Here is a 13,924-nt window from a genome sequence, read left to right on the forward strand (position 1 = left end):
TATTTAATATGTTGCTATTTTTCTCATGCAATATTGAGTGATAGCCTATGGGCCTACATACAATTATGAGTTCTTGAGAATAGTATAGTATAGCCTATGTATAGCATATTCTCTATACACTTCAGGCTATATCAGAAGAAACCTAATATATAGTTTCTGGGAGTGTCATCCGTCCCATAACAAAAGCACCGACCAGCACATGGATGTGATGCACATAATGTGATGACGTGCCGCGTGCGTAATTCTTCTAGGCCATATAGCTCTATTGTCCCAGACATTACTCATATGGGGCGCGACGCAAAATAGCAACAAAAGGGGCACGAGGTTTGTTTTAGCTATAGATGCATGATGTGTGCAACACGGGCTACGTGGAACGATCACCAACCATAATCTGAGAGGTGCCGCGACTCGCGCAGCCCGTGACAAAGCGATGGAAAGTCAGGCTGAAATCACTGCAGTGCAGCAGAGCTGTCAGTCAGCAGACACAAAACTCCGGCGATCAGGCTGTGTACAGTCAAGTCACACCGTTTGTTGTATTATACCCATATAAATCCATAAAACGTCACTTGTTTTATACGTGTTGGATATAGCAATGCATCCTTCTACGCAATAATACGAAATAACAATAAAATAAAGAAAATAAATAATCATCGCAACGGAGGCGTGAAGACATATACGGTAGGCTGTAGCCCTGCTCTGAAATAACCCCAAATACGTATACCGTTACGAACACATGTACCGACTCCTCCAAGACCCCCTCCTAGAAACGACGCCGCGGTGAACAACATTGTTCATATGCATTGCATGTGTGTGTGTGTGTGTGTGTGTGTGTGTGTGCGTGTGTGCGCGCGCGCTGTGTGTGTCCTCCTCCTCGCCCACCCTGCACCCACCTATATGAGCATCATCACATGACCGCGCATTCCAACCAATGTGCGCTCCCTCCACGAAGACCCCCTCCACAGCCCCTGAACGTGAATTCGCGCGCGTCGCTACTCTATTATAAATAGTGCTTGAGTTCCGCCGGCGAGTCTTGGTCGTCAGAAACGCTCAGGGTTGCAGCAGATCAGAACATCCCCCCCGTCTTATTTCCTTCATTCTTTATCAGTTTGTTTCCCCCCCACCCCCCCCACACAATAAGAAACGCACGCTTCATCCACCCCCCCGCCCCCGCCCGGCCGTCCCCTCTCTCTCTTCTTCTTTTCAAAGTCCAAGTTGCGTTTTTTTGTTTTTGCGGCCAGTTGCATGCATTGTTCGTCTCCAAAAATGGTTTGCGAGACTAAAATCGTTGCGGACGAACACGATGCTATACCTGGGACCAAAAAAGATTCTATCATCGTGTCCTCCTCGCAGATGTGGACTTCTTCTTCTTCTCCCTCGGCTCCTCTTAACCCAGAGGAGGAGGACATGAAGGAGGACGTTGTTGTCTCGAGGAGAGACTCGGCGGTGTTCATCCGCGAGTTCGAGCGCGCGGATAGCGCGGAGGTGCTGCGCATCTTTAACGAGGGTATTATGGAGAGGATACCCAACACAGCTTTCAGAGGGCTCCGCCAGCAGTCCAACACCCAGTTCTTATATGCTCTGCTCACATGTAAGTATAAACTGTAGCACAATAACTGTTGTTTGTTTCGGTTTATCAGGATATATATGTATTTATACATATATATCCCGATATATCCTTCGGTTTATCAGGATATATATGTATTTATATATATTCTGATAAACCGAAACAAACAACAGTTATTGTGCTCTCCTCACGTAACACACATACAGTCAGTAGCCTATAAGGCTATATCCAAGTTGTTTCTTCTAATCCTCACAACACGCAAAGTATATGTTTTTCCTCTCACTCTCAAGTTGCCTATAGACGGGCTAAGCCTGCTACTATAAATTAACTAAAATAATGTCTCCGTAGCCTATATACATCATCAACATGCTCTGTAACTAAAGTCACACAAATGTATACAGGCATACCCCACAAATACAGACATGTACTATTTTTTGTATACTATGAGTGGTAGCCTACTAATAATAATGATAATAATAGGCTAAATAGGCTAATCAATTAGTATCTGCTTTAATTCATAATAATATGTATCATGTGTTTTACCTCGGCCGGCATGTTGCTCATGCACGCAACAAAAGGCCACGCGCACGCATGTGTGCATGCATGTATACTAGGCAATAATATAGCCGGTGAGGCGCCTGCTGGTTAATATAATATATGTGATGACATGTCGACGCCGTGAATGAGTGAATGAATTCCAGGATTGCCCCCAACGGTGTGCGTGCATGCGCATACGATACGATTACGCACCACGCACCCCCCATTCCCAATACCAAACACGCGCGCGCGCGTTATTCCATGTGCGCGCATGCATGCATCCTCGCAGGACACGCCCCTGCGGAGCATGCAGCAGCCGTGGTGCGCACACACATCTCGCAGGCTTTGTTTACAGTTTACACACATCATTCATATAAATACATAGTAGGCTAATATAGGTCTACCACTTCATTATTGATGAAGGATTTACATACCGGTACATCTTTAACATGTAGGCTATTGCTATCACGCACTTAATAATACGCACTTTATAGTATGATGTGTTTGAGCTATACACGGTTCTGTTCGGCATGCACCATTTTAGATTTATCGGTCAAATAGCGTTCATCGAAGTATAAGTAAAGCACGCCTCAACAAACACGGGGGAATTACGGAGCACATGGTTCGTTGAGTTCCCATCAGGTCACACCGCGACGTGGTGGTGCAATGGAGTAAAAACTCACTCACTGTATCGCAGCGAGATGCAACGCAGCATCATCCAACCACCCACCCACCTCCACCCAGCAGCGCCTATGCTGTGTGCGCCCCCCAGTGCAATCCCCGATGTACTACTCCAATTATGTTCTCTGCCAAACACAAATATACTGTAGTCCCTTGCTTGGTGCCATGTGAAAACATAGTACTCTAACAACCACTAGTATTCACTCTACAAGAAAAGCATTTGTTGATGTGTGAAATTAGTCGATAGTATGTAGCCTACCGGTATCTTAGTCATGAGACTGTTTGTTCATACTTGCCTGTGGATATTTCTGAAGGAACCGATAAGGCTATTTTTGGTTAAATGTGTAAATAATGCCACTGTTCTTTCTCTGCTCTGTGTTTTGTGTTGGAGTTGAACGTCTGCCCAAATCAAACATGTGATTCTCTTTTCTGACAGGTGTCGTTTATTTTTCTTCCATTTCTCCATAGTAATGTGCTTTGTTATGACCAAATCCCTCACCATGACCTGTTGCGCCCCCTTCATTCTCATGGGCGCGCGCTACTACTACAGCAGGACAGTAATCCAAAGTTATCTGGACTATGCTCTGCACACGGACATGGCTGACATAGAGGCGTATTACATGAAACCCACAGGTAAGAAGGAGGGCTCACGCACAAGGTCTCTCGACCCTCTGTTTTGAAGAATGTGCAACCGTGCAGACGCATGCGTGTGTGTGTGTGTGTGCGTGTGTGTGTGTGTGTGTGCATGCGTGTGCATGCGTGTTCGTCAGCAGGTGATGCTCGGCCGCCAAAAGTGTGTTGTTTCGGGGGGGGGGTCGAGACTCGAGACAAATGGACCGGTGCAAAGCCAAGGTCACATGACGTCCCTGACATGAGCAACCCGTGGACAAACATCCTGAGTTTAAATTATATAAGTGTAAGAACTGTGGCAGTGTTTACATTCTATATAGGTTAAATTAACCACCACACAGTATTTTGCGGCGTATACATTTTCATCTCAACTGAAACTATCATCACAAAACGTTCAGACGGACAAGACAGGCGCGAGCGCGCGCACACGCACGCACGCACACACACCTATAGAAAACTAGAACGAGGCTATAGATCTTAAGAGTTTACAGAGCCTTCTTCAGGCAGAGGCAAGCGCAAGTCTTCAAAATGTGCAACGTGTCTCCCTCCTCCCCCCCCCCCCCCCCCTCTAAGCTTTACATGGTGTCGTGGAGCACACACACCGGGCTATCGATTGTGCAGAAGAAAACTGCTGATACACAATACAGCTCTACTACAAAGGCTTCTAATTAGAGAAATCAATTCACCTTAGGAGCTTAAACTATTCATTCTCCTTGAGGGCTGCTGTGATGATGACGATGCCCGCCACGGTGACAAATGAGAGAGAGAAAAAAAAGTGAACGTGGAACACGCTCTCTCTCCCTCTCAATTTGTGTGAATGGACCTCTGGGGACTATTTTGTTGCCCTGCTAGGCCAGCACAGGTGGGTAAAGAAAGGCAGGCACATTGGTTAACCCATCAAGTGATCATTGCCACAACCCACAACCATAAACACACACACACACACACACACACACACACACATGCACAGCAGTGTCACACTGGCTTGGTAAATCCACCGCATGCATAAGACAATTGCAATTTAGCATTCCCATTATTGCTGGCGGGCTGCGATGGTTTCTTTAGACTATAGGGGTCAGGCACCAGTGCCTCTCTAGGACAATGCTAATGACTATACAGCCATGCAGACCCACGGGGGAAACCCCTGCACCTGGGCTCAGCCATGCACGCATGGCCTGGTGAAGATCGAGGGACTGTGTTTATATGCGTCTTTGTTGTGGCAGAGAGAAGACTCCGCTTTTTTTGCTGGACAGACACTGCCACACAGAGCAAAAAGACCAGGTAATTTCGGATATTCTTCCGTGGAGAGACTATATACCCTAGCCCGTCGAGAGGAACAAGACCTCTCACATTTCCAGATGTTCTGAGTATATTAGGGACACAGCAGGACCGACTGTGAATGAACTCGGTGTGGCGACGACCCAAAACAGAGACCAGTGGAAGCAGCTTGCGTCGCAGGTCTCGAGGGCACTCGGAGGATGAGGGCGATGTATCTTTGTGTGTTTTAACCCATTCTGACCGGGAACTTGTAGGTCTGCTATTTTTTGAAAAATCGAAGAGCGACTGACATTTTTAGAATCTGATCTCAGGTCAGAATGGGTTAATCAGACCAGTGTGTGTACCAGTGGAAACCTTGTATGAATCTGATCTCAGGTCAGAATGGGTTAATGGGCAAGCGGTTCTCAAACATTTTCATGTCACGGACCCATGCATGATAATGCATTTGGCATTTGAAACAATTTTGTGCAACATAGTTACCCCCCATAAGAGAAGAGGGAATGTGTGTGTGTGTGTGTGTGTGTGTGTGTGTGTGTGTGTGTGTCCGTCCGTGCAGTGAGCTCATCAGCCAGGGGTCCTATATAGAAATGATAATCTGTGCTGCTTGAGGAGCTCATGACGCCAGGCGGGCAATCCCAGACATCCAGTTGTGCGACAGGAAGCTTGAGCCCCAGGAGGCCCGACGCTATTACAGAGAACCCACTCTGGGTATACCGTCTGCGTGCCTTGACTAGCAGATCAATGCTCTTATCTCCTCAGTGAGCGTGTGTGTGTGTGTGTGTGTGTGTGTGTGTTTACAGCACTTCTTCTAGGGCTACGGTGTAATTCGTGTAATTATAGTAGCAACTCCGTGCACTAAAGAAAGAAAGTCCTCAGAGCAATACCTAAATCACACAACAGCCTCTGCCTCCTTCTTTCTGCCACCCCCCCCCCCACCTCCTTTTGGAACCAATCAACCAGCCAACGATTGCTGCTCCATCAATCTTAGATCAATCAATACGCGTCATCAGACGGGCGTGTTAATGGCTATATGGCACATCTGGTGTGAGGGGAATGGAAAAAAGGACAAACCGTCGTGAAACGCAATTTAACACGGGAGCTTTTTTAGCGATGATCCTATCGGGCTCGTGAATGCATATTGTTTGTAGGTTTTCTTTTTAGTGTGGCTGTATACCTCATATCCAAGTCTGGTAAAACAGGTGAAATTATAGACACTTCTTTGGCCTTTCAAATGAGTCCAGGGTCAGCCTCGCGCAGCACCCGGTCTAGACAAGCAAGCAGTGTATAAATACCGGCCTGTGCGTGCGTGCGTGCGATAGAGAGACACCTCTGTTCCAGAGGACAGGGACTTGCTTCCTTCACCGGTACCTGCTGCACTTACATTAGCTCTGAGTAAGGGAGCGTCAAATAGAACCAGAGAAGGGAGAGGGAGGGGGGTGTGTGAGGGGACTAAGGGGAAGGGAATAGATATAAAATGGGAGCATTGTGCATGGGGGAAGGGGTTGCGCCTCAGCTACAAGCTATCTCTGTGCGTGTGTGTGTGTGTGTGTGTGTGTGTGTGTGTGTGTGTGTGTTTCAGGGAGATTAGATAGAGAGAGAGATCTAATGAGAGAAAGAGAGCGAGAAAGAAAGAGAGAGAGAAAGAGAGCAAGAAAGAAAGAGAACTGGGTAGCTCACAGACAAAGGGGGTCCCCCAGGGAGACATCTCTGCCATGTCAGCTGAAGCACCATCGGCAAACACAAAATAAAATGTCCTTCCTTCCTTCCTTCCTTCCTTCCTTCCTTCCTTCCTTCCTTCCTTCCTTCCTTCCTTCCTTCCTTCCTTCCTTCCTCCCTCCCTACCTCCCTCCCTCCAGTGTGCATTCTTTCCTCTACTTATAAACCTTCATCTCTCTCGACATGCCTCACATTCTCAGCATCCCTTCGAGAAAAAAAAGAAAAGGAAAAATTGGTCCGCCTTTACACCTCCATCTCCTCTGTCTTTCTCGCTCGCTGTGTGCACGCACGCAAAATGGGATATCCTTTATCCCGTGGAAAGAGGAAGTGATGCCACAACGCCAGCCAAGGAAACATTGTTTTGGGATACAATAATAATAATAATAGAAAAGTGGCCTCTGTTGTCTACATGGGAGAGCCACCCCGGCTATAGCTATACAGTACATAGCTTCCATGTGAGCCTCGAGGCCATGTGGTTTCCATTGAACCTTAGCAGCGTATAGATCACATCTGGGAGTCAGGTTCTGTGTCCGTGTGGCGTGTGTGTAACCTCACACTAGGCGTTGGGGGGGGGGGGGGGGGGGGGGGGGGGAGGGCGGGCATCCGGCCCGGGAGCGAGGAAGGACCTGGCCCATGCCGTCGTATAAAGACACGTGTTCAAGTCAGAGAAAGAGCCAATCTAACCGTAGGTCTGCCACATGTGAAGCGATAACATTGTACATGATGGTGCTGTCCCTCAATGATGAATGCAGCGTAGCTAATGGAGTTGTAACAGGGAACGATGCACGGTCTGTGTGTGTGTGTGTGTGTGTGTGTGTGTGCAGTGTCTGTGTCTATACTCGTATACGGTACACGTGACTACAACATAAATGGCAATGGATGGATCTCCTTTCTCCGGTTGCGAATCGGGCGTCATATACAGCAGGCCAGTACAACAGCACAGGCTGCATTGTATATCCATGGTGCACACTGATAGCATTGTTGTGTGTGTGTATTTGCTCATGTACTGTATGTCATTCATCCATGTCCATGTATGTGAACATGTGTTGTTGTGTACATGCGTCCTCCCTCTACTCGCCCTCATTCGTCAGTGACCGCTGGTGACAAGGAGAAAATTGCTGATGTGTGGACTTCGTCCATACACCCAGCATGCACTCTGATCCCCAGGGGAGAGGCTCTGTGGCGACCTCCGTTTTTCCTATCCAGTTTCGCACCAGTGAGGGGCGGGGGGGGCAAGGTGACGGCCCCTAGTTACAGTTAGATGAGTCGTGAAAACTCCTGCATTTGATCATCCATTTATTCCATTTCCATTAGATTAGACCATAGACCATTTTTATAATGTTTTTGTTATTTCAAAGGATATATTATTTTACTTATATTGACCAATTTAGCAGGCTATATAGCCTATGTAAGGTTTAACCTCGTCGGATAATCTCCACATAGCGTACATTTACGAGAAAAATTCAAAGTTTCAACACCAAAGTAGTAGTAGTTGTGAATTAGCAAACTGGACATTTTGGACTGAATGTTTCCTTTATCCTCGTGTGGGCTAGCCCCTCCCAACCCGCACTGGTGTGAAACTGGGTAGGAAAAACGGGGTCGCGGCTCTCTCTCTGTGTGTGCGTGTGCGTGCGGAGGAGGAGGAGGGGCGGGGGGGATATTGTGGGCGGAAATACACTGGAAACATAAATCGCTCATTAACACCGGACACCTGATTTGAACTATAAGAGCTTACATGTGGTATGCCTGACTTTTACTTGGTTGCACGTTCTGTCTTGCAATGAAAATAGGCCGATGTACGAGCTTGTAGAACTGCCGTTTTTGGTGTGCGACACTGGCACGCAACTAAGTATAAATAAGGTGTTGCACTATCAATCTATCTGCAGCAGCTGAAAAGCCAATACGGCAGACAAGTAGATTACTCTCAGCGGTCATAGGAGAACCACTGCTATAGCCACTAAAAACACAAGCGCTGCAAAGACTGAAAATGAATAACACAAGAGTTACAAAAAATAGGTAACCCACATGAACCCTGGTTTAGCTATTCTGGGGGCGAACGTTCTGTCAAATTAGCAGAACTTTGTAGATCAGCTGTGTTCGGCCAAGACCTTTGTTGAGGAGGGAAAGACCAATAGTCTCCTGGGGGAACCCATGTCAACTAGAGAGGTACAGGGTTTAAGTAACAGAGAAGTGAACTACTGCACAGTGAAGTTGCATCACGGTCTAGACTGAATGCTTATCAACTGAATTAGCCCTCTAGCTTTCATCTGAGGGGAAAGACCATAATCTCATTAGACAGCATACACAGCGTGAGACTGTGTGTGTGCTTGCTTGCTCGCGCGCGCGTGTGTGTGTGTGTGTGCACGGCTCACATCACACACTGTATTTAACACTCCCACACTCATATCTATGAGTTCCAATAACGAGACCCATCACATTAAGAAAACAATCAGATCTTTGCCATTCATTATGTTCGTCTCTCTATTGCTCTCTTGCTTTGAGCGTCATCTGCCCCCCCCCCTCCCCCAATTGTGTAGTGTGGTATTTTCTACCCATTATGAATGCTGGTCAACCCCTCCCTCACCCTCTTCCCCTTCTGGCTTGGTATATAAACCGATCAATCCCACCACCTCTGGTTACTGTTCATCAGAGTGCGTGCTCCGCTTTCTCGGAGAAGACCCAGATTATTTCTCCTCCTTGTCTAGTACCCGTCCTCTGATATTTTTCTTTTTTTGTTTTAATCAGAAATCTTCCCCAGGGGGAGCTTTGCTGACCAGGTCTTTTTCATACTCGCCTCGCCCCACTGCACACACGCTACAGGCCTGAGATGTCTGGGGAGAAGGGGGGGGGGGGATCACACGGAGGTGCCAGAAACGCTTTGCCAGCAAAAAGAAACACTGTTTTCCTATGGTACACTGCCATGTTCTCCTCTCTTGCACCATGCAGGTCACGTGCCACGTTTTTTTTTAAGACGTGCACAAAAGTCAACCTATCAGCACAATACGAAAGGTCATCAATGGCCCAGGCAGCCAATCACAGAAGTGGGCTTGACTACTTTGTTTTGATGCACGTATACTGGATGAAGTATATAAGAAAGTTTGATCAAAGCAGTATTGATGAACTATACGTATATATTTAAAGGTCACCCCGTTATTCAAATACAAATACTGTATCCAATAGCACCGCAATGGAAAAAAGCATGAATCCTTTTTTTCTAAGCGTTGTTTTTGCTCGATGCACTTGTAGTATAGCGACCGCTGCCGTTTTGGCTGTGGCCAATGAGAAGTTAGCTTTGCTCAGGGGCACACTGGCAATAGTCATTATAGGGAAGAGAGAGCATTACGTACACTACATACTGTCTGTGTGTTACGTATTTTCCGTCCTAGTTTAGTCATGTGCAGGTGATTGTAAACGGGAACCGTAAGGTTGTCAAGTCACAAGACATATTATAGCACTGCCGCTGACCTATTGGCTCACATCACCAGGGAGGGAGACAGACAGAAAAAACGGGACAGGGGACGATTTTGGCTTCCTTCAGAGATTACTCTGACCATTTATAATGAAAGAGAAACGTATACAAAGAGCGAGTGTGTTAAGCATTGAGTGTCGGCTGGTTTGAGCATGTGTAACCTGCGTCGGTTACAGGATGTCTTTGATCACCACGCCACAGTAAAAGCCGTCCTCCTAAAAAGTAGCAGACAGACACATTAGTAAGTCTGTGCACACAAAAAAGGGCAGTGGCCTGTGCACGCAACACGCGTGTCTGTGTGTACAGTATGTGTGCACGAGAGTGTGTGTGTGAGAGAGAGGCCGTCTTAATTCGACCTTGCTCCATCTGTCTGACCCACCCCCGACCGGCTCCCCTCAGCCTTACTCCAGCCTGTCTCAGTGCAGGTGAGCCAAAATCGCCCATCCGTGAAAACAGTTACACGCGCACAGCAATACAGCAGACGAAAACAAAGAGCCCTGTAGCGCTGCGCTCCCCGACACAACCTTACTTCTGCACTGCACGCCTTCCACGACTTCCAAAAAACTTGTTTTTTTTACGTATCACACAAAAGACACTTGCAAGCCAAACCTTGCTCGCAATCTCCTCTCTCTCTCTCTCTCTCTCTCTGCTTTGTCTTATCCTGCTGTCTATGTCTCTCTGTCTCATCCGATCTTCAGGGAGAGACCTCTGAGGTGGAGATGACAATGACAGCTTATCGGTGATGAGTGCCTCTACAGTATATCCGCAGAGGGGGCGACATCAGATGTCAGATAGGGCAGATGTGAGGTTCCTTGAGCCACAACATCAGGAGACATAGCATTAAGTAATGCAGACAGGCAAGCAGGCAGACACACGCACGCACACACGCACGCACAGTCTCACGCACAGTCTTTGTGCTTGCCTTCCTATGATGTCCCGATTTCTGGCACAGGGCTCAGTTCTAACAGATGGTCAAGTGAGCTTTACGGACACGTACCCCCACCCAATACACAGACACACACGTCACAAACGCATGCACACACACACACACACACACACACACACACACACACACACACACACACACACACACACACACACACACACGGACTACCGCCAAGTCCACATGGCAGACCTGACCTCTCCTCTTGATATCAAAATGCTGGCGTGTTACAGTATCACTGACAGTATATACTAGATTGGGTAAAAGACTAAATTGACAGAGAATCCTCTCCCTTTACCCGTTGACTGAACCTCGCATCACCAGGCTTTCCACACAGTGGAAACCGAATGACTCGAGAAAAGGAAATCAAATTCTGGAAGAATTCTGTTTCACCAAAATTAACCTAGTTGTTCCTTCAAACAAATCACTTGCTATAACGACTACAATCAGTTCCTTAATCCCCCCCATGAAAATAAGAATCTCCTACCAAATGAGCATCACCTGCTGAAATGTCTACAGTATATCTGACTGTGCCTGTCTGTCTGATTTGTGCCTGGATGCGTTTCATTTTGTCCCGTTACTGTACCCGTCTGTTTGTCTACCACCACTAAGTGTTTACTCTGAGCTACAGCCACTCTAAAGTGTGCTCTGACATGAAATGAAAGGAAATATATGGCAATAGATAGTTTAATAATATGCTAACTTTCTCTACCACTATCTATTCTATGGCATCCCCTGCAGCTTGTGTGTTGCTTACGCTTCACTATCACCTATATTCTCTCATAGGCTCTGAGCTGTAAGCGGACAGCTGAGTCATTCAAGTAATAGCATGAGCCGAGTTGTGTGGCTAATGACACGTATACTGAAATAGCAAGTCATGTCACTGGTCACTGCTTTCATCATCTGTCTTGTCCCTCTGTCCTCTTTTCTATCATCTCTCCTTCACTCCAGAGCATTTAAGCGGTCACAACACGCCGTTTTACGGGAACATTTTTCTGATGCAATGTGTTCTCGTGCCGTCTCTCCACCCACCTCATTTTGCTCATCGATTCTAATGTCATTTTATTTCCAGAGGCCATTAATGGAGCGTAATTTGTTAAGTGGGGCCTGCCTGACCCCTGTGCCATTAGGGTAGATTTGCTGTATGCAATGAGCAGAGACCACAAAGCAGTCTCATTGAGCTGCTCTTAAAGGAATAGTTCACCCCAAATTGAGATTTCAGTCATTACCGTATTACCTTGTCGCCTCACATTAAAGGACCACTTCACCCATTTTCAACCTATTGTCATATAATTGGTCCTCACTAATGCTCATTATAATATGGTAACATTTTTGTCAACTCGGTCTGCGTCTCAACTGTGGACAGTTCGGAAACCCTCCTACCAGTGACACAATCGATGGGGAATCCAAGCTAAGAAACAGCTGGCTTTATATTCCTGGAAAGTTAGCATGCTATAATGGAAGCCATTGTTCTTGCAATAATACAAATTTAAAAACGTACATTTTGTTAGAATTAGAATACTTTAACACAATCAGCGCCGGGATTTCTTTCAAAATAGAAACTCGGGGTGCCGGGAAGACATGGCCGCTTTTACTCTGTAAGCCCCCCACTTGTCCATTCTGGACAAAAACCGGGAGACATATTTTAGCTCGTTTACCTCGCTAAGATTACGATAAAGTCGCTGATGATTGCTCGATTCATATTTTGAACGCGAGGCATGTTGAAGTCAGAAATGAAGAGCTTAATATATCCATCTGGTCAAAACCACGGAGAGCTCCTTAGATTACGTGCTATTTCTTTGTGAACGGTAAACAGGGAAGTGAGCGACAACGCGCATGCGCGAAAGAGCTAGGAGTATGGTGCAGAAGGAGAGGCGTACGGTCTAAATGGGTTTAACGCCAGTTCAAAAACACACACATAATTCAAGGGGTTTGTCAGTGAAAACATCACATCAGCTTTCTCCCAAAGCAACTTAAGACAATGGGGTATAGATTTTTGGGTGAACTATTCCGTTAAGTGCATGAACCTTGGCATTCCTATTCTAGGGGGAAATTAGCTTTGCAACGCATTGTGAGCGTGGCTATTTCTGGTCAGGGGAAAAAATCTAAAAGATTTGTTGTACAGGGGGGGAAAAAAGGAGCGGACCAAGTATAGATACCTGGTGTCCCCCCAGGTCCAGTCAACAAAGTATAGTATTGTGTAAGCTTGATATGCTTGATATGATATGTTTCGTGTGAAAATATCTGTCGTCTGTGTTCAGCCCTTTTTATATACTATACCTCAACTAAGCATACAAGTTTCCCCCCCCCCCCCCCGCTCTGCCACAGGATCCTGTTTCTGGGTGGCGGTGTTGGAGGGCCGCGTGGTGGGCATCGTGGCCGCGCAGGGCCGCGAGGACGACGACAACGGCGACAGCGACAACGTGGTGGAGCTGCGCCGCATGTCCGTGGACACGCGCTACCGCGGCAAGGGCATCGCCAAGGCGCTCGGCCGCCGCGTGCTGGAGTTCGCCGTGCGCAACAACTACGCCGCCGTGGTCCTGGGCACCACCGCCGTCAAGCTGGCCGCCCACAAGCTGTACGAGTCGCTGGGCTTCCGCCAGACGAGCCAGAGCGACGACTACCGGTTGCCCGGCATGGGACGCTCGCCGCTCGAGAGGCTCTTCTTCCAGATCCGCTACAGCCGCTACCGCTTGCAGCTCCGCGAGGAGTGAGAGAGAGAGAGAGAGAGAGAGAGAGAGAGAGAGAGGGATGCCAGGAGAGGGAGAGGGAGAGAGGGGGAGAGAGAGGATGGAGAAAAGGGAGATGGAAGAGAGAGAGAGAGAGAGAGAGAGGGACAGAGAGAGAACCAAGACCCTCCTTGACCCCGCCGCGACCAAGTCCTCTTCCTCCGACAGCTTTAATTTATTTTGTATCGTTATAGAGTTTGAACCTCTACTACTTAACTTCTACCACTTCATTTTTTTAAAAGCCACTAGCATTTATTTTTTATTACCATCATGATTTTGTTGTTGTTTTGTACTATATACCTTTTACATGAACAAGAGCTTGTTTTTTCCCCCACTCATTTCTATTAGTATTATAGCTTCGCCGCCACCACCACCAC

At 47.1% G+C, this 13,924-nt stretch overlaps 1 protein-coding gene across 1 annotated transcript; it reads left to right on the forward strand.

The window, feature by feature from the left end:
* Window positions 1–1,242: 1,242 nt before the first annotated feature.
* On the forward strand, window positions 1,243–13,532 carry nat8l (N-acetyltransferase 8-like; the record flags this gene model as incomplete). Its single annotated transcript, XM_080791988.1, has 3 exons — window positions 1,243–1,588; window positions 3,251–3,415; window positions 13,147–13,532. 3 exons carry the CDS (start codon window positions 1,243–1,245, stop codon window positions 13,530–13,532), a joined length of 897 nt encoding a protein of 298 aa, XP_080648114.1.
* Between the last annotated feature and the right edge of the window lie 392 nt (window positions 13,533–13,924).

This window comes from Protomyctophum bolini, assembly GCF_963924005.1.
Source record: "Protomyctophum bolini genome assembly, chromosome: 20".
Classification (NCBI taxonomy): domain Eukaryota; kingdom Metazoa; phylum Chordata; class Actinopteri; order Myctophiformes; family Myctophidae; genus Protomyctophum; species Protomyctophum bolini.